We start from the raw sequence: 21,283 nt of genomic DNA, 5'->3' as shown, positions 1-21,283 counted from the left end.
ATTTCTATTAGAGTTTGTGATTCCAAAATCTCTATATAATCATGTTGTAACCTAATTTCTATAAGAGTTTGTAATTCCAAAGTCTCTATATATATTATTCTTCTTGTGCGTTCAGGTTATGATAAATTAATATTGATTCTTTCATCATAGATTTATGAGTTATAATTATCTATTTGTATAGTGTCACCTTAGTATCTATCCTCACCTTTTAATTGGTTTTATGAGTTATAATTATCTATTTGTATAGTGTCACCTTAGTATCTATCCTCACCTTTTAATTGATTGATGCAATTGTACCTTTGTTTAGGTGGTGTTACAGTGTGAAAGTTTCAAACTTGCACGAGTGAGTGGTGGATTAATTGGTGAAGCCTCTACCACACGTCCCATGATTAAATACTTGGACAATATATTATTGCGATATCCATGTAATGTTTATATATATTAGTATTTTCATTTGAGGGTAGAAATGGCAGAGAACATGCAAATTGTATTTTGATTATTAAAGTGTTCTTTTTATTTATTTTGTTAGGTACATACATCTAGAGAAACTACACGTGCCGTACCTTACCTAGTCCCTAAGGCCTCTAACCCTAACCTCGCAACACGCCAGCCGGAAAGATTGATCCTATGTGCATCGATCGGCTCCCAAAATCAAAAGCGCAACAGTTGACCCATCACCACACCAGAGACTTACCAACATGACCAGTGACCTTGTGAAAATAAAATATCACTTGCATTTTTGTACGGTTTTCGATGTTGGTATCTTTAATTAATTATTTCAGGTAAAATAAATTATAAGTTAAATTTTCAATCCTCATGTAAGTGGAGAATCAAATTCGTAATTTACTATATTAACACCAATATATTGTTCTTCCAACTTATATTCTAGAGGCAAACAAAAAATCTCTCTTCTTTTACTAAAATTGAGAACACAAGCAGTAAAGGACCGCATAAGAGCAATAATCTTAAAAAAAGTGATTTTAATTTGTAATTATAAGACAATAAAAAAGAAAAAAAGAATAACTCTTCACATTAATTATCCGTGTCTAATGCAACTCGAGAAGTTACGTCAAATTCAACTCATTTTTAGTCGTGATCAAAAATGAAATTGAATAAAAAAATAGGGATTTAAAAAAAAAAAGTTAAGCAAATAACATATTTTGAAAATATTAATATGGTGATTAGCATAAGTAGTCAATTTTGGAGGTGCCATCTCGGACCACTGTGGTTGTCTGATTGTCTCACTTTGTGCTACCATTGCGTGGGGATGTGTTTCCCATGTTGGCAGGTTTGCTCATCTCTCATTTTCATTAACATAAATAAAATAAACACTAAATATGTTGTAGTTGACAAGTATTTAACCATTGAGAGACTGAATATCAAGATGTTCCCATTCATCTGATTGCGATTGGCAACCACCACAACGTTGAATTTCAGCACATTATCCTCTATTTAATGTACTTTATAATTATTCGTCTTTATTTCAAATATTATTTTAATTTAAATAACAATTGAGTACTAAGAGAATGTTTTAATCAATTTTATTTTATTGTTATAAAGTAACTACTACTTGGCTTAGTACTGTGTACAAGTGAATGAAGCAATGAGTATATATATAAATATATTTTAAATATTACATTTGGTATTCTTTTTTTCTTTTTCTTTTTTTAAACCCTTTAAAAATTAAACCATAACTAACAAATGTATTTAATAAATTATTATTATTATTTAATAATGGGATAGCAAGTCAAATTAGACCGCTCACCTCACCTCACTTGAACATGTCCCAAATAAGCAAAGTTTGTGCAAGTCCTCCATCACCTCTCACCTTTGAAAATGATCCCTTTTATTATGAAAAATACGTGCACATTAAGGCTAACAGAGACGATTTTTTATTTTTATAAAAAATTAAAAAAATAAATTGTGCTTAGATGTTTTCTTTCTTTATGAAAAGATTAATTGACATTATTAGTACTTCCATTTTATGTTTTGTAACAAATACTAGTTTTTTTATATTTTAATTTATTGCATAACTACTACTCAACTTTTAATCTTGTTACAGTTTACTCTCCCTCTAAAAATTTTGCTTACTTTGTAAAAAATTATGATTTATAGATACATAAAATAAAAAATAAAAATAAAAACGAGAAAGCATGGGTTGTTAACAACTATTTTGAAAATTCTCTCTATATATAAATGTATATTACTACAAGGCCAAATGGACTCGGGCAGTGGCCCTTTCAAGCACTTAATTAAAGCAAGAAGATTTTAAGAAAATAATTTATGGGTCAGCTAATTGGGTTGGCCCATAAATCAAGTCCAAGATTTAAAAATCTATAGCACCGGTTGCAGTAATTAAGGATGTGTTATTTATGAATTAGTTTGAGGGAGAGGTGGGCTTTTCATAACTGGGTTACTGGGCCATCATTTTGGGCCTCTGGTTAGCCTTTCCTCCAAATTGAATAAAAGGTCCAAAACAAAGAAAATCATCAATCACGTTTTTGTTTATTAGTAAAAAATTATAAAGACTCATATTTCAAGAAATGGTTGCACTTCATTATGGGATCAGATTTGGGATTATTATCCTTGCATGGTCTCCTACCACTTGTACTCTCAATTTCGACATAAGAGATAAATCGTAAACGAACTTTTAACCCTTGACTAAGTTAAGTATCAAACTCGTGACTTATTGATACTAATCCTAATCTATCACTTGTCCGTCATTTAACCTATGCCCGGGAAACATTATGGGATCAAGTTTGATCCCTCGAAGGTATGAGATTGTCAACATTTAATTTGTTTACCTAATGTAAAATTCATTGGTTATGACATATTTCCAAGGTTTATTTGGTTTATATTCAAAAAATAGTAACTGTGAGTTTATCATCATATAAAAAAATATTTTTATTTTGTTATAACTTAAAAGGTCACAAATTCAATTTATTTGATCAAGTGTTTGCTTAAGTGACAACTTTTCTTTAATTCACAGTAATGTGGCATTATTTATTCTCATCAATTTTCTGTCAATATTTATCATATTTAATTTTCTGTCAACTTTTCTTTAAGTAAAATATTTGACTTGGGTAAAAGAGGAGAAACTCTTGGTTATATTTTATGAAAATAAGTGTCTTTAATTAATAGTTTTTTTGTTTTTATAAAATAAAGAAAAACCATTGCGACGAGAGTGGTGTTGTAATTTTTATAAAAAAAAAAAATGACTTGTAAAACAAAAATTCATAGACATTAGTACAAAGACCGCACCCTAATTAAATTCTAAATTATATCAATGTCCTTTAATTGAAAAAGTTTGTAACAAAAATTCATGGACATTAAAAATAGTTAGTAGACTAACAAATAATGTTTGGCTCAAAATCCGTTACAATTGTGTTTCATAAGCTACTCACTCATTAATTAGTCACCTCTAAACATATAGTTTAACATAACATGCAGATTTTACAAACTATAATAATGAGGTGTTGATTTTTAATTAACTAAGTCGATTGAGTATTGAATTAAATATTACCAAGAGTTTCTCCTCCTTTACCCAAGTCAAATATTTAATTAACTTAGTCAAATATTTTTAATTAACAGCGGCCGAGTGAAGGGACCATGGTCGGCTGAGGAAGACGCGATACTGACGTGGCTGGTGAGCAAGTTCGGGCCTAGGAATTGGAGCTTGATCGCCCGAGGAATTACCGGGAGGACCGGCAAGTCGAGCCGCCTTCGGTGGTGTAATCAGCTCGACCCTTGCCTGAAGCGTAAGGCCTTCACTGGTAACAAGTAACCGCTCGACAGTGCGTATTTTCAATTTTGTTTTCTTTTTTTCATTTCTGGGTTGCTAAATAGGTGCTTCTGTTGATCGGCGTGCTCTACTTCCGAGCTTATTTTGAGTGCTAGGGTTTTGTAAGTTCTGTTTGGAACTGTTTCTGGTTGGAGGTTTTTGTTTTGATGCTTAGAGTAGTCTAATCGCTTCGCGATCACCATTGCTGTTCATTTATGCGCTTTAGCGGGATTAGTGATTTTGTTAATGCTACTGAATGTGGTGATGGATGGGATTTTCCTCATCTTGATCTTTCATTCCAATACTCTGTGAACTTGTGCATATACGTTTTTGGTCCTTCCGCTACTCTACATCTCTCTCTATCCCTCTTTTTCTTGTGCACGCGCACATTTGTTTATCTTTGAGTTTTGTATTATTTTTTAACTTTGAATGTTTGGTTGTGAACTCAAATCTTGATCGTTCAACTGGCAGCATTGCATTTGTATTAGAACTTCAACATATTTTGTGAAATATTATTTGCATTTTTTAAATGTCCGAACATTGTGAGATTGTTCTCATTATTACCGTAGGTTCCTTTCTGATTGTGTTTCTATGAGATTATATATAGTATTATTGGAGTGATTCATCTCCATGGAAATTCCAGAATACTTGAAAATGCTATAGATGGATGATGGCAAGAACTCTATTGATGTTGGATGCGTATTTTGAGCCTCTATTGATGTTGGTTAAGGTTTTATCTCATGCTTTCATTTTCTGTTATACTTTGTTTCTGAGTTGAAAGGCAGTGAATGATTAGAAAACAGCAGGGGTTCGGTTATGGTTCCAAAAATTATTTTCTAATTCAACCTGATAAACTCAGGAGAATGTTTATCGTGAACTAGTTTTGGAAACTAATTTTAAAGATTCTTTAAAACTTTCCAAATTTAGAAAACAACAATAAGATATTTCTGTAGTCATTCTCATATGAAAGTAAAAATTACATGAAAAGTTGGTGCTTTCAAGGTTCTCATTGTTTTCAGGTTTCAGAACCTATGAAAACAAAGTAAACATACAGAGAAGTAACCAAATAGGCAACAACCCCAGTGTCTTCTTCTAGGAATAGCAGTGGACCAGGCACCTCATCCTTACCCCTGTATCCTCATTCCCCCCCTCATGCTGGTTCCTTAGTACATAGCATAACCATCAAAGTTCTTAAGGTAATGACAATGACATCTTCATCAAAACCCGTACAGCATCATTTAACTGAATAATCTTAGATTTGATTGATAAAGTCTGAATACAAACATACTAACATAGCATCCAACTTTCACATATGTTCATGCTACATCATGATTTTGGTAACAAAATGGATACATGTCTGCAGTCTTCCAAAATATTACATCCATCCAATCACAAAGTCTCCCTCACCAGGCTTCAGCTTGGTCTAAAATGATAGTATGTGCGTAGGCATGAGCTCAACTACTCAATAAGGCATATATGGCATGCATACACAAACCAAATGCACAAGTACACACAGCATAAAGACAACTTCATCCTAACACATTTTAGTCTTGGGTGCCCCCTAGGTCCAAACCTCATACTCGTCATTTCATAACACACAAGGGAGCCATAGGCTCACCCTTGGCGGCATCATTCCTTAAGGGGATTCTTAATAATCAACCACTAAGTCTGGGATTCTCACATAGGTTGTATGAATCTGCCAAACCAGTTTTGTTCTTAGATGTACTGTATATAGATGGTGGAGTTGTGTCATTCATATTTCTCTAATCTCTTTCTGAAATTAACTATCATTTTAAGACTTAAAAGCCCAAGTAGAAGGATACATAATTTTGTTTTTACTTTATATTATCTTTTTGAAGGCTAAATTGGACTAAACCAGGTTTTACCCCTCCCAGGGGGGTTTCGTACTTACCAGTTAAGCGATCTATCACCTTTTGAAGGCCAACTTCTGCATGTGTTCTTATCTGCTAATTCATCTGACTTGCTCAATTAACTATCATTTTAAGACTTAAAAACCCAAGTAGAATGATACTTAAGTTTGTTTTTACTTTATATTAACTTTTTTAAGGCTAAGTTGGAATAAACCAGGTTTTTCCCCTCCCGGGTGTGTTTCATACTTACCAGCTAAGCTATCTATTGCCTTTTGAAAGCCAACTCCTGCATGTGTTCTTATCTGCTAATTCATCTAACTTATTTGCTCTTGGATCATCCATGAATAGATGACCGCATAAGTTGTGGATGTACTGTTTTAAATGAGCATATTTAGGATGGATATTGTTCTTCATGTAGTTTTACTGTGCATAATTTGCTGCAGAGGACGAGGATCGCATCATTTTGGTGGCTCATGCAGTGCATGGGAACAAATGGGCACCAATTTCAAAACTCCTGCCTGGTAGAACAGACAATGCAATTGAAAACCACTGGAATTCTACACTGAAACGTGAGTTCATGTTGCGTAGGAGCCATAAACTATTAACTGCGAACATTTTTGAAGAAGGCAGTGTAGACAGGACAAAGAAATCATCAGAAGAAACTGTGTCATGTGGTGATATTGATTCGCTCAAGCCTCCAGAGGGAAAGGATCTGAGTTTGATGGAAAATAGGCTTACTCATTGTGAAGATACAATTTCGAAGCCCAAAACAAAGGAGGATCATGTAGCTTGTGAAACAAAACATCCCACAGTTTCTTGTCCAGTGGCACGAATTGGTACACTGAATGTTTATAAATCCCCAAGCAGCTCAGCAACTGGTTCTGTGTTTTCTAGGACTGTTCCAATGTGAATTTCTTGAAAGTGTTGGTGGTGAGCCCATAGCGTCCTTGAAGTGTGGCTATGGTTGCAGTGAAGCGTCAACTGTGGATTCTTCTCATAAATCACTGTTGGGGCCCGAGTTTGTTGAATATGAAGAGCCACCTCCGTTCTCCAGTCATGAATTCGCGGCCATTGCCAGAGACTTGAACAATATTGCCTGGATCAGAAGTAGCCTTCAGAGCACTAGCACACAAGTGCAGGGTGCATCTATGGGTGCCACATCACAAGGGGAATACTTGAACAACAAACAACAATAACAGCAGATGCCCAGGGCAACTTTGAGCTCAGCAACATGCTGATGAGTTCGAGTTCGATGGCAGATGTGATGTCAAGCCAGATGCCGGGACCAAGTTTTGCTTTCCCAGATGAAGTAGCAAGCCAGAGCCGAAATTTATAACTAGCGGTGCGTCCTTTTGAGTTAGATGAGAAGAATGATTTACCATGTTGTGGTTGTCTGCTCAGACACAAAGGAATCTGAATTTGTAGAATGATTTGTACTCATCGAGGGGAAGAGATAAATCTGGTATGACTGTCACCGCCATGAGGCTGCCACATGCCGATAATTTCGACCGTTGGTGAGCTGCTGAAGACAGGGCAAAATCTGGATCCCAAAAATGGAAACATATCGCATGAGTTGATCCAACATGACCAAGTTGGTAACTGTTACATCATAGCTGGAATGCCTTGGTCAGTATATATATACATCCCTTTGAACCTTCCTCTCTCTCTGATTCCTCTTCTTGGTGCTGGGCTGCATCACCATTAAAAAGGTACAACTTATTTCTTTTCTGCATCTCTTCATTTGACTCATTTCCATGCATATACTTTTGAAAGGCAAGAAAACCTGATTGTGGACGTCTTAGAGGCTGTTTGTGGCTTACCTTTTTTTAAGATTGCTTTTAAACCTTCTTATTTAAAAGCTTTGTAAAACTTTAAAAATTGTTAGTTTTTAAGTTGATAATGTATTTGGATAAATATACTTAAGCTGACATTTATATAGTTATGTGTTTGATTTAAAAAAATTGATAAATTATCAGAACTTAACAAAAAAGATTAAAATGAACATGTTACTTAATAATATAAATAAAATTTATAAAATATTATTTTTTAATAAAATAAATTATAAATTGATGTTAAACTTATAAAATTTTTATTATTAGATGTTGATTAATTATATGCAATTATTAAAAAATATATATTAATATAATATTTTATATTAAAATTTAAATTTAATTTATAAAAATATTAAATATATATGTTGAGACATTAAAATATATATATATATAGAGAGAGAGAGAGAGAGAGAGAGAGAGACATGGAGGAGGCGACCACTACCATGGAAGTGATAGAGGCTGTGATTGCAGCAGAGGGTATGGATGGAGGCAACAATAGAAAGAAGGAAGAGTGATAAAAAGATGGATAATGTTGAAAATATGATTGTTGCTTAAGAGCAAAATTGTAAATTACTTGGTTAGTGAAATAAACAGGTAATAGTGTTTTGAGAAAAGTTATGAGAGAGTTTTTTTAAAATGTTGTTAAAATAATGTTTAAACTTAATAATATTTAAATTATTTAATTTTTAACAAATTGATAACTAAATAAGGCATATAATATTTAAGAGGAAGGAACAGGTCAAATTGGTAAGCCAAACACCCCTTTATTCTATGAATATAGAAACTAGGGTTGGTAATCGTTTGATTTGATTTTGATTTTTACTAAAATCATAATTAAATCAAACTTAAATTATGAAAATTAAAACTAAACCATTGCCCATTGGTTTTAAAAATTAAAAAATATAACCAAACTATTTTATTTCAATTTTAATCATAATTTTTTAAGTTTGATCCATATTAACAAATAAAGACAAACTGTTGCAAATAACATTCATAAAAATTTTTGATAACTTCATAACAAATAAAGACAAACTCTAATAAAGTTACCTTCTTCTTGTATAAAGTTACAAATTAGCTTTAAACTTCTTAGATATAATTATTTGATTGATAAAAATAAAATAATTTAAGATTAGATTTTATTTTTATTTATTAATTATTTTATAAATATTAAATATTTTATATATTTGTAATACATTAGTTAAAATATTTGTAAAAAATACGTTAGTCAATATATATATTATGTGTATATATAATATATTAAATAAATATATATTATATATATGTATATTCGATTTGATTACTTACACATTCGGTTTGATTTTAATTCAAGTTTTAATTTAGATTTAATGAAAATCATAATTAAATTATATTCATCAAAATAGTGTTTAATTTTTTTTCAATTTAAATCATTATCCAATTAAATAATTTTTAATCACGTTAATCGATTGGATTTCGATTTGACTCTCGGTTGCCATGTCAAATAGAAACTATTTCTTGCTGGTTCTGGCATTATTATTCAGCGGGGACTGGTGATGATGAAAAAGACGCCGAGGTGAAGGCCTACAATAGAATATATCCACATGGCCAATATAAGCTTTGCTGTCTTACTTTTTGCGTACCGGTGGCATCCCGTAATTCCTTTCACGCTTAATTATTATTTTCACATGATGCTTGCTGCAATGCCGTCCTCTTTACATGCTTGCACCGAATCCTAGGACTTGAAAACAAAATAAAACAACTGTCTCCTGATTATGTCCAACGTGAATATAAACGGTAGATTGAAGAAGTGAAGGACGGCAGGCAATTCGTTTTGAGTTGCTGCTGGGTTGTTGCCTGTTGGGTCATTGTCACGGAACCAAAACCAATTCTATTCAACGTTTCTTTGAGAAAAAAATAAAAAGTATATGCCATGAAATCGGCAAATTCTAGGTATTCAAAGGTGTCGGCACCTGTAGCTTTACATTTGCGTCGCTCGCACCTCTTCAGTATTGTATTTTCCATTCATGCATGTTGCACTGCACGCATTGCATTGTATCTCCCGTACCTCAAAGTTACGTGTGTCATTGGATACCTAGAAGCCCCTATGATTCATCTTGTGTGACTGTTACTGTTTAAGTATAATTGTGGCTTCATTTTTCATTCTGAGAATATATGCTAGTTTAAGTTCTTGGTTATACCATGCTGTTGGAGGAAATAAAAATCTACTTATTTGAAAATGTAAAGAGTTATACAATTGAAGGTAGTTAGGTAGATTCATCTCTAAAATGCAAAATATATGAGCAGGGAAGGAAATGGATGAACACACTAATTCTTCCTGAGATAGCAAATGGTTTGACCTCACTTCTACTTAAGACGACGAAGCAATTTTGTATTGATGATCATCTAATGGGCATTGATGCATGCCCTACCTAAAAATATCATTTCATTGGAAATAAATATGCTCTTAGAACACATAGTGGAATTGAAGTCAATATTTTTGCAGATCATTATGTAATCTTGGAAGCCAATAATTTTCAAAAGAACATGCGGCTGATTATACAAAAGAAACAAAATTTACTTTTGAGAAGGATAAAGAAAGAAGACAAAAAGTAAAGCAAAAGCAAGCTTTTTGCTTAGAAACGCATCATGTGGCAGTCATCTCGGTCAAATCTTTCTACAATCTTCACTTTTGGACGGGCCATTATTTGGGCAAATTAGACTCGGCAATTATTCTTAAAGTTATGATGAACGTCGTATTTGAGAGATGGAGAGATTTTTTTATATTATAATTTTACAATTATTATTATTATTATTATTGTATAAATATTAAAAATTTAAATGTAATAAAAATATCTTCACATATATTTTTTTCTTCCCTTATCTCCTTGTACAGGAATTAGTCAGGTTATCTACTAATTTCTTTATTTTTAATTTAATTATAATTTAATTATCATTGAATTGATATAAAAAAATTAACAACTGACGTTAAAAGGGGATATTCCTTACTCTCTCACAATCTTATATTCTAAATTTAGGTTGAAGACTTTTTAGATTCCATTCCTTCCGAAGACTTTTCGAGTCTCTCTTAGAGCCTTATATTCTAAATTTAAGTCGAAAACTTTTCAAGTTTCATTTATCTCTAAAACCTTTCAAGTGACCTTCTTATGTGCCTTTCTCGGGCTGATTTTCGAAGTGTTACTTTTGTTTTCCTTTAGAATGGTTTGAGCCTAGTCCCACACACTATTGCTCTATCAAATAGTGGATTGAGCCATTTCTAGAGCAACTCTATATTCTTTTCAACATTATTCTCTAGCACATGTTTCGCTCTATCACTCTACCCATCTCGGATAGTTTTTTTCTAAACTTTTTCAAGATAAAGATTATTATATCTTGATAATCACAAGATTATTGTCATTTTTAAAATATTATAACTTATTTTATTAAATTTAAAAAATATGAATATAATTTACCCTAATTTATAAGCATGTTTTATAATTTATAATACTGTATGTATCTCATACATGTACACTAGTATTATTATTACTATTAAACCAGGTTCGTTTCATATAGTTTCCATTGTAATAATTTTAGGCTTGCCAGAATAAATTGAAGTCAATATCAACTATCTGCAAGTCACGTACATTAATTTGGTATTTGATATTTAATATTGTTAGCGTATTATTCCCTCCTAATCAAAGTCTTTCTATAAAAGTTCTCCAGAATAGCATTTTACTTTAAATCACACCAACGGTGAACTCTCTCTCTCTCTCTCTCTCTCTCTCTCTCCCTCTCTGTCTCTCTCAAAGCACTGTCCGGAACTGACACACAGATATATGTGTGTGTCTAAATACATACATATATACATATACATATATATATATCCATATGAACCCGCAGAGATATTAGGAGGGGGAGAGAGAGAGAGCAGTGATTTGTGTTTGCTCAGGTGAGAGAGGCCTGAGAGAGGCTTCAATCTTGGTGTGGATTGATGTTCTCTGTGTTAAACTCCCCTTTCATGAAGTTTCTCTCTCTGGGTATCTCAAATGACAACTCTGCAAGGGAAGTCCCATCTTCATGTAGAAGCAGACGGCGGCGGCCGGCCTTCCAACGCCGTGAGCGGCGGAGCGAATGACAGCCGCAGCTCCACCTCCTCCGACTCTGACGGCCGGTCGTGGCACTCCACGGCCGGCGCTTCCTCGAGCTTGTCGGCGGCTGAGATTGTGGGCGTATCTGACAAGAGGGAGTCCTCTGCATCGGAGTGTTCTGTGGAGGTGGATCTGGAATCTGGGGTCCCGGATGTGAAGGTACATTTGACCAAAGCCGAGAGGGATTGTAGAATTTGTCATCTGAGCTTGGATGCAAGCAATCAAGATTCTGGAATAGCTATTGAGCTGGGCTGCTCTTGTAAAGATGATTTAGCTTCTGCCCACAAACATTGTGCTGAAGCTTGGTTCAAGATTAAGGGCAACAAGTATGTTTCCTACCAATTTAAAGTTTTGATCTTTATTACTCTGGGTTGTCCCTTTTCCTTGTTCTTGGACTTTTGCAAGTTGCATGCAATGTGATGTTATTTGATTTCATTAAATGCCTATTCTCCACTTATATGCGTCTTGCAGGATTCTGATGTGAAATGGATTTATTTTTCTTTTCTGATGTTTTTTTGGTTCTGAATCATTCTATGGTTTGAGGTTATATTTCGGTCTTGATGTAAATTTATTTCTTTAGTTTCTGAGGCTTGTTTGGAATTGAGCCAAAGGGCTGCCTGTCTATGTAATGCACGGATACTGAAACCTTACAAGAGAATAAAGCATTGGTTTAGTGTAGAAAAGGAGGGAAAGAAAAAGATGTAAAAGCAGTTTATGCAAAATGAGGAGAATCAAGAAATAAAGCAAAGGTGGAATGCATCAACTGGTCCTGTTTTTATCATATGGCTAATTCTTTGCAGAGTGGATTCTGATTTTGGTGTTTTCCTTAAAGTTAAACATTTGGCAGTTGCAGATATTCTATATTTATACCAAGTTATATTTGTTCCTGTTGTAGTTTGTCAAATTTAAATTTATGCCGGGTACTGAGTCATTTGGTGGAGCTACAAACTTGTTTGGTCTTCTAGTTTTGCTAGTCTAAATGCTTGTTAGTCTACTGTCAGCTTGTAATTTAAGGTGTATCCAAAACGGGTCCAACTAAGGGAAAGGAAGGACCCAAGAGCTGAATAATGTCGTTGCTTGCAGCATATTGGATCAGATTAATGTGCTGATGTTTCCTCGGTGATTTGATTCTATTGCTATGCTAGCCAGTAGCCACTTGAAGATCACTAGTGTCTATCCCTTCTATTGAAGTATTCCATAAAGTTCATCTTGAGTTATCAGATTTTTACAGTGGCATTTTGGTTTCCTTTTCTCATGGACTTCCAATCTAAAACTAATCAATCTCTTAGCCTTACATATTTATGAGTTCTTATGCTATTATGCATGTAAAGTTGTAAACAATCTCCTCTTAACCTACATTTCTCAGCTTTTATATGTCTCTCTCTCTCTAGAGCCCTTTCTTTTCCCTCTCTTCTTGTTTAGCTTGGGCATACTCTGGTTTTCGTTCTTTTCTTGTTTCCCTTTTCTTTGTCCTATATAGTTGGGAATAAAATGCTTTTGTAACTTTATGCTGAAAGGAATTCTATGGTTTTGAGGAGATGCAAAAGTTCCATGTTACCATAGATGTCAATATACAAAATTGGTCGTGACATATCTATCAGCCGATTTTCTGCATATTCATATATGGTCAAGACTTGAGAGGAGATTATTAATCACCATTTGTTTCTTCATGTGGTATGAATCAGTGAAGTGCCTTGTTCTTGTACTAGGGACCAACTTTGAAATCCTGCTCTGTTCGTTGGCATAAGTTCTGCTCTGTTGAGCTGACAATTAAGATATAGATAGGGGCCAGGGTAAATTACCAAAAAAAAAAAAGTACTGATCTTTCAGGTTTGTTATAATTTTAGAACTAACTTTTAATTTTTGCAATTTACTAACCTCACTTTTAGGTTCGTTACAATTTTATAACAAACTTCTAATTTTTACAATTCACTAACTGAATTTACAAGTTTGTTACAATCATTGAAAGTTGTTAGAAACCCTTAGCTATTATCATGAAAAATAAACAAACAAAACATCACAGGATGGTGAATTGCAAACCTACAAGTTTGATAAGTGAATTGCAAAACTAAAAGTTTGTTATAAAATTACAACAAACTTAAAGTTCAATTAGTGAATTGCAAAAATTAAAAATTTGTTCTAAGATTAGAACAAACTTAGAAGTTCAGTATCTGTTTTGTAATTTACCCCAGGGGTAATAATCTTGAACAATTTCCCATCATCATCAATGTGCCTTTTCCTAATCATTTAAGTTCCACAGTAGAAACCTATGAATTAGAATTGATTTTCCTGCATGTCAACTTAAAGTCTCTACATCATTTTTGACCTATCTTTGCAGTTGCATTTCCATTTGTTTTTGCCTCGACATTTTTGTTTAATTCTATGAAGTTGTTGACCAGTATTTAATTGTATCAAGTACTTAATGAAAAGAAAAAATATTGAATCAAGCCATCTTCTGGTTGTGGAAGTGTGGATACTTCTGAAAAGTTTGAAAATTTTAGTGGTATCTAAGCAAGTACCTTTTCAGGAACTCATGGGACAAGTGGCTATAGTATTGGATAGTACATATCATTTTCTATTTGATTACTCAATATACAATAGTAGAATAGTAAACAATATGTGCATGTTGTGATACCAGTCTTGAGTTGGGGCAAGTGGCTATAGTACTGGATAGTACATATCATTTTCTTTTGATTACTCAATATACAATTGTAGAATAGTAAACAATATATGTTAAAGGTAGTGTTTGTTAACTAAGATATAGGGTGGAAAATCTAAGATATGGGAAGCATTCCAGACTTTTTAGCTCTCCAACATGTTTGTTAAACTTATCTGACAATCTCCACAAAAACCCTCACATGATTTCTTATATGACTTTTTACAAAAAAATTTATCTAGCCTCCCTCTCTAGATAAATTTATCTGAGATTTTACAGATAGGCGTAAATTACCCATATGCCCTTTGTATAAAAGTCTTACCCATTTCTTTTCTCACTTGTTTACTGTTCATCTTCTTCCTCGCACCATCCGTCCGACCATCGATCTTCCTCGCCTTTCATCTTCTTCCGTCTCCACCATGGGTTAACTTGTAACCTTGGTTGAGCCAAGTGTGGCTTTATGCATACATATGTGGATGGCTTCTGAATCCCTTTATCAATGGATTCATATATATACATATTATAGAGTGGGTTTTCTTTCTCTCAAATTTTTTTGATCAACAACAACAACAACATATCCAGCCTTTATCCCACTATGTGGGGTCGGCTACATGAATTCTAGACTTCCATGTATTTCTATCTTTTGTCATATCTTTATTGAGATCCATACACTTCATATCAAACTTTAATGTCTCCCCCAAAGTCTTTTTAGGTCTGCCTCTACCTCTTTTTTTGATTAATTGTTTTATTTCATCAACTCTCCTCACAGGAGCGTCTCTTGGTCTCCTTCTCACATGACCAAACCATCTTAGTCTAGTCTCTCTCATCTTCTCCTCTATTGGCACTACTCCTATTTTATTACGAATAACTTCATTTCTAATTTTATCTTTTCTTGTATGGCCGCACATCCATCTTAACATCCTTATCTCCGCTACACTCGTCTTTTGCTCATGTTGGTATTTGACTGCCCAACATTCTGAGCCGTACAACAAAACTGGTCTTATAGCTGTCTTATAGAATTTTCCTTTCAATTTTAATGGGATTTTACCATCACATAACACTCCCGATGTGTTTCTCCATTTTAGCCAACCTGCCTTAATTCTATGTGTGACATCCTCGTAAATTTCTCCATCTTTTTGAATCACTGATCCCAAATATCGAAAATGGTCTTTTCTTTGTAAGATTTGGTCTTCCAATTTTATTATAACATCCTCCACTCTTGCATTCTTACTAAATTTACTAAATCACCCATATTTTGCCATTCGTGTGCATATCCATATATAAAACAACCTCTTTTGATTGATCAGATTTGTTTAGAGATTGAATCTTCTAAATTTGCCCCTCCCTTTGATCTTTCAGATCTCCCTTTTCCCTTCGATCTTATTTTTTAAATTATTTTATTTAATTTTATATTTTATTATCTAATATGAAATATGTTTTATCAATTTTTAATTATCTAAGTGAAATTATTGTAATTCCACCAATAATTATTTCTACTTTCCGAGTCTTTTTAGAATCTATTTTTGAACATGGATTTAGAAAATAAAACACTATTTTTATTTTTTGACAATTCACATTAATAATAAAATACTATTTTAATCATAAATTTATTGTTGATGTTAACATACAATTTTGAATGAATTTGGTAATAAGGATATTTTGGAAAAAAAACCCTTATCTCGGTATTTATCATATGCATTTAACAAACATATGGAAATAAAAAGTACAATTCTCAATAGATTCCAAAACATTTAACAAACAATCTAATAGAAATCTTGGAATGATTTTCAATCTTATCTTGACCATTTCATATTTTGGTCTGGAAAGCATTCCAACTTTATCTTGAGACTTCTTTATCTTGTTCATTTTAACGAATGCTACCTAATTAGTTACCAAAACCAGAAGTTTCTATGCTTGGAAGACTCTGAAACAGTAGTTTAATGGATTACCAGGACCAGAAATTCCTCATTTGGATCCTTCATGCAAACCCTTAAATATGGCACCTCTCTCTCTCTCGTTTTTGTTTGTATTTTCTTTGTTTTTTCTATCCTTGTTTTTTGGGTGGGTTGGGAGGGGAGGTGTTTGTTGGAGTCAAAATTCTTTACAAATAAGATCCAGAATTCAGTTCATGGAAACCTCCCCTACTATTTTGAATCTTTTTTTCCTCTCTCAGTTTGAATCCTTTTGACTTGTTGGAGCATGTCTCAAGTAGAGGCTTCACATGAAGGGGCATCATGTTGATCCAAGCATTCCTTCTTACTACTACACCTCTTGTTATTTGCTAGGCTGAGTCATATCATAAATTGAATCAAAACGTAAGACTGCAGAGCTTTGGAAGATCAAAAAAGCCCAGGATCCTGGTGGGAAAAGAATCTGAGCTCATTATTAGAAGTTTAGATGTTAGACGTTTAGATCATGTAGAAATAAGTGTCCTACCAATTTCCTTTTGATTTATTTTATTTTATTTTTGTGTCTTCCTTCTTGAAGAATACTATCTTGTGATTTAGAGCAAGTCTTGGTAGGAACCTGGATTGTAAAAATCAATCTGGACCAGCTGGTCAAACTGGAAAAATCAGTAATTGGTCTCCTATACTGGGTCGATCAAACAGAGAAAACTAGCTGTTTTTGTTTGTACTGATCGATTGGATTATCAACTGGGTGTTTTGTCCCAGTTAGAGGAGTCCGGCCAAACTGAGCTTGGCTTGACTCGGTAAAAAGCTGGTTGGCTCATAGCTTGGCTTAAGCTTGAGATGATCCAACTCTCCCAGCTTGAGCTCAAGCTCAACTGAAATTGAAGAGCCACCCAAATTGACTCGAGCTGAAGTGAACCAAGAAGTTGTGGGAAATGTCAGCCACATCCGCGGTGGCCCTTGACCAACAATAGGTCTGAGCTGCCATAGTAGTGGCCATTTTCTATATGGGGCTTGGCTAGGCAGGGTTTTGGATGAGAGTGACTGGATTTGTAGAAAAGAAAAGAGAGGAATCAGGGTTTGCACAATAAAGAAGATGACTTACAAATAGTGGCACAATTAATCAAGATTGAGAGCATCAGTGACAAGAAAAATAACAAAACCCCCAAAGGGATACATTAGGACAACCGTGAGCCACAAAAGAACCCAAATCTGAAAACAACCCGTAACAATTCCTGGAACTTGGGCAAATTGGGAAAACCCCCAAATTGATAATGACTGAGAAAATCAAGAACAAGAAATATAACAAAGCCCCAAAGAGTTAAACTCAAACAATGAAAGATGGGAAGAAACCTAAATCAGAAAACAAAACCCTGATTTCATCGACACTGAGCCAAAATCGTAAAACCCCCCAAAAATCTCAAAACCAAACATAGCATAAAAAGCAAATCCTTAGTAACAAACATACTTGGAAGTACCAACAATCTTAAAACTGAATACAATGTAGGTGACGGACAACTTGAAAATCACAAGGCTCACCCTCAAATGCATTGTGAGATTTCTTCAAATTTGCAACATACATGAGAGAGAGAGAGAGGGTGCAGCCGAGAATGTTCCAAAACCCTAGTACATGAGAGTGAAGTGAGCAGCTATAATTTCCCATTTGTAACATGATTGATGATGTCTGAGGAAATAGGATCTGACTAGGATATAATACGTCATCACAGTGAACCAACTCATCAGTTGACTCCAGGTCATTCCAAAATTTGACACTTTGACCGTGATCAAGGCCTCCATTTAGTCAGGAAATACTAGCCAAAGTACACCCTAATTAGGGCTAACCTAAAGAATATCTACATGACAATAAATTAGCAATCCCAAAAGAAGACGACTTTGAAGACCCATCAAGATAAACCCTCATCCGAGGCTATTCCTAACATCTAGGGAGACGATAAACTCATATCTAATCATGAGTTTGAGGTGTTTATCTAGGTCCTGTTAGTGCCACATGTTCTTGCCTCCATGACCCTAGGCAAAAGGTAACAACTACCAACTTCGCAGTTAAAATCCAATTATGTCTTGAACTCGCGTAACAAGTGGGAATCAACTAATCCTCTACGACAAGATCAGGGCAGGCCATTCTTTTTACTATCCTCACCCGAAGGGGAGAAAGACACCCCAAGGAGAGGAGCAAAGGTATGATCATCTTAGTTCTCATAGCTCTCAAATCTCTATTTAACCTTTTACTAACTTAAGTATCGAGGTGGCAATCTCAGCAAGCCCCAAGGCATTCCTCACTGTTTTTGTCCACATTGGCCTTCCAAATCCAGGTTGGAGTGGATCGTGATCCAAGTCTCATGCAAGTTATATAAATTCAATTTGACCGGATCCTAGTGTCCTCAATGATATATAATAATATAGCTATTTAGATGTAATTTATAATATAATAATAATGCTAATATATATGCTGTATAATAATATTGTATTTCAATCAAACCAGCTCATGAACCAAACAAGTTGAATATCATGGATCAAGTTTGACTCATTAAACGAGCCATATTTTTCAGCTTCTAATCAAGTCATTTGGTTCATGAATCCAATTTATCAAGCTAGTTACCAAGTTGAATCACAAGTATCTCATGAGTTGGCTCAGCTCATTTCTAGCCCTAGTCCCGATTCAATTGCCTCCCCCCAATTCACAAGAAACGCCCCCACCCCCCGCGCGCGCGCGGGGGGGTTGGGGGGGGGGGGGGGGTGTTATCTCCTTCACCCCAAAATCAAATTGATCATCAAGATTCTAGATCTAGTGATCTCGATCAGATCTGCCATGTGAGGAAGACAATTCTCCTTGTGAAAGAGGTGACCAGATCTGCCGTTTGAAGGAGACCATTCACCATGCAAGTGGAGACAACACCGGGCTTAGAGATTTCCTTAGCCCCTACTTCTAGATTTGCTTTGAATTATTAGGGTTCTTGATATGTGAAGGGAGGCTTGCTCTTCGAGTTTTCAAGGATGATGCTATTTCTGTTCATCAATAAGGTTTGTTGATGTCTATGGTGTGACCTTTCAGTTCCATCTATTTGAGTCTTTGATATAAATTTTTTTTTTCATTTTTTATTTTTATTTTAGTTCTTTAGTTTTTTTATATTTTATCTTCTATTTAAAAAATATAAATATAAAATTAACATGATATGTGATGGACCTTAATATTTAATTTTTTTTAGATTATATATTTAATTATTATATATTACTTTATTTGATAAAAATACATCTTGGTTCAATTGGATTTGATTTTTGACCCTTTCCCTCTCTGTTTTTTGATTCATATCTCAGTTTGGTTTTAAAAACTTTAGTCAGAACATTAATGTTGTCCGTTTGTGACTGACTCACGGATTCAAGTAGTAAAAATAGTCTGTTTACAAAAAGAAGAGAGAGAGAAGGGGGGGGGGGGGGGGGGGTGGGAGCTCTGTACATATGACCCTCCTTTGACCCATACAAAGTGGGGAGCATCATATACTATGGGCGTCATTTGCAATTGTGCGACTGGAATACGTATTGGTTTGAGGACATGTAGAACTAGAGGACATGCCCATTGCCTTGTCTACCATAATTACAAACATTCCCATGATATTGCTGCAGATCAAGATCCTTGAAATTGTGAAGAGGAACTCAAATTTGTCTTCTTTGGTGGTAAATAATCAACATTATCTTAAGATTCATGCATTAACACACACATGTGCTGCTTAGATGATTGTTCATCCATTTTTCTTTATTGCACTATAATACACCTCAGAATTGTACATGTTTTCTGTTGTATTGAAAACAAGACAGAAATAGAGGGCAAAAGAGGGGAATCCATTAACTGATGTGGTAACTCAGATTGTGGGTTGTTGATTGCAATTGTTATTCATGCTGTGAAACGTTGCGGGGTAGTGTGCAGAGATCTGAAATTCCCTCTGTCAATTCTTGAACTAGTTTTTGATTTCTGAACGGGGAAATGCACTTTGTGGTGGCGCTATTAAGGTAATTAAATGACATCTTGGGTAACATCTAGGTCCTAGCAGCTATGAATTCCACCATGGCTGGACACAGACAGTTTAAGCAATTAGGTTTGAAATAGGAAGTATAGTAACGCGGACTTTGGATATATTTAGCTTGATTTTCGGGAAAAAAAAAAAAAATTGTTGCCTGCCCAGAGATTTGTAAACACTGAATGTCGGATATAGCTGTTGAAGGGCCGCCTTCTGCATTGACCACCACTATTCAGCGAGTTCCCGTACTTAACATTGGTTTCCCTCAAAATGCAGAGTCTGTGAGATCTGTGGATCGACTGCACGCAATGTCGCTGGTCCAAGCGAGGCCGAGACGATGGAGCAGTGGAACGAGTCAAATGACGCGGCATCTGTGGCAGCCGTGGCACCCGCCCCTACAACAGAGACCCGAAACTTCTGGCAGGGCCACCGGTTTCTTAACTTCTTGCTGGCTTGTATGGTCTTCGCCTTTGTCATCTCGTGGCTGTTTCACTTTAATGTGCCCTCATGAAATCTGATTGAAGGGGTTCTCATGAAATCTACGATGATGATCGGATGCTCTTCTTTGTGTTGTTGCTTCGAGTCCCATCTGTTGGTAGAATTAGTTCTCTAAGTGCCTGTTGTTTATACTAGTATCCGGAGATTCAGCAGACTTGAAACAAGCATTAGTAGGAGGTTTGGATTGTCAACTCCCTCAAAAACAAAACTAAGGTGTATTGCTGTATCCACTTCGCTATTGTATGAAATCTAAACCTTAAATTTTGATTGGCTGCATAGAGAGGGTGGTCTACAGAGAAATAACTGTTTAAAATTATAATTTTGATAGTAGAATCTCTTTTGATCATTTCTGAAGAATCTTTTTCCAAAACATGACCAAACCACAATACTCACGGCTTAAAATAGTTCCTTTTTTCTTCCAAGGAATAGCCCTATTTTTAGCATAAAACAGGTTTTGGTTTTAGCCGACTATCATGACATTTAACTTAATTATTATAGGCAGTGTGCTTAAAATAGTTCCTTTTTTTTTTTCCAAAGGAATAGCCCTATTTTTAGCATAAACAGGTTTTGATTATGTCCG

At 34.6% G+C, this 21,283-nt stretch overlaps 1 protein-coding gene and 1 pseudogene across 1 annotated transcript; both read left to right on the top strand.

Annotated features, from left to right (window-relative positions):
- The first annotated feature begins 3,468 nt into the window (after nt 1-3,468).
- On the top strand, nt 3,469-7,657 carry LOC127793896 (transcription factor MYB1-like; annotated as a pseudogene).
- A 3,575-nt stretch (nt 7,658-11,232) lies between these two features.
- On the top strand, nt 11,233-20,915 carry LOC127790521 (uncharacterized). Its single transcript, XM_052320073.1, has 2 exons — nt 11,233-11,934; nt 20,482-20,915. The coding sequence occupies exons 1-2, from the start codon at nt 11,507-11,509 to the stop codon at nt 20,714-20,716; spliced, it is 663 nt and encodes a 220-aa protein (XP_052176033.1). The 5' UTR covers nt 11,233-11,506; the 3' UTR covers nt 20,717-20,915.
- Nucleotides 20,916-21,283: the final 368 nt, after the last annotated feature.

Source organism: Diospyros lotus, chromosome 1, assembly GCF_014633365.1.
Source record: "Diospyros lotus cultivar Yz01 chromosome 1, ASM1463336v1, whole genome shotgun sequence".
In the NCBI taxonomy this organism is placed as follows: Eukaryota; Viridiplantae; Streptophyta; class Magnoliopsida; order Ericales; family Ebenaceae; genus Diospyros; species Diospyros lotus.
This window is presented reverse-complemented; position numbering and strand designations above follow the sequence as displayed.

What these genes read in the sequence shown, in the direction of transcription:
- LOC127790521 (XM_052320073.1), top strand. Translation starts at nt 11,507, where the DNA reads ATGACAACTCTGCAAGGGAAGTCCCATCTTCATGTAGAAGCAGACGGC. An exon ending in TTCAAGATTAAGGGCAACAA is followed by an intron (nt 11,935 to 20,481) that starts GTATGTTTCCTA and finishes CTCAAAATGCAG; the next exon opens with AGTCTGTGAGATCTGTGGAT.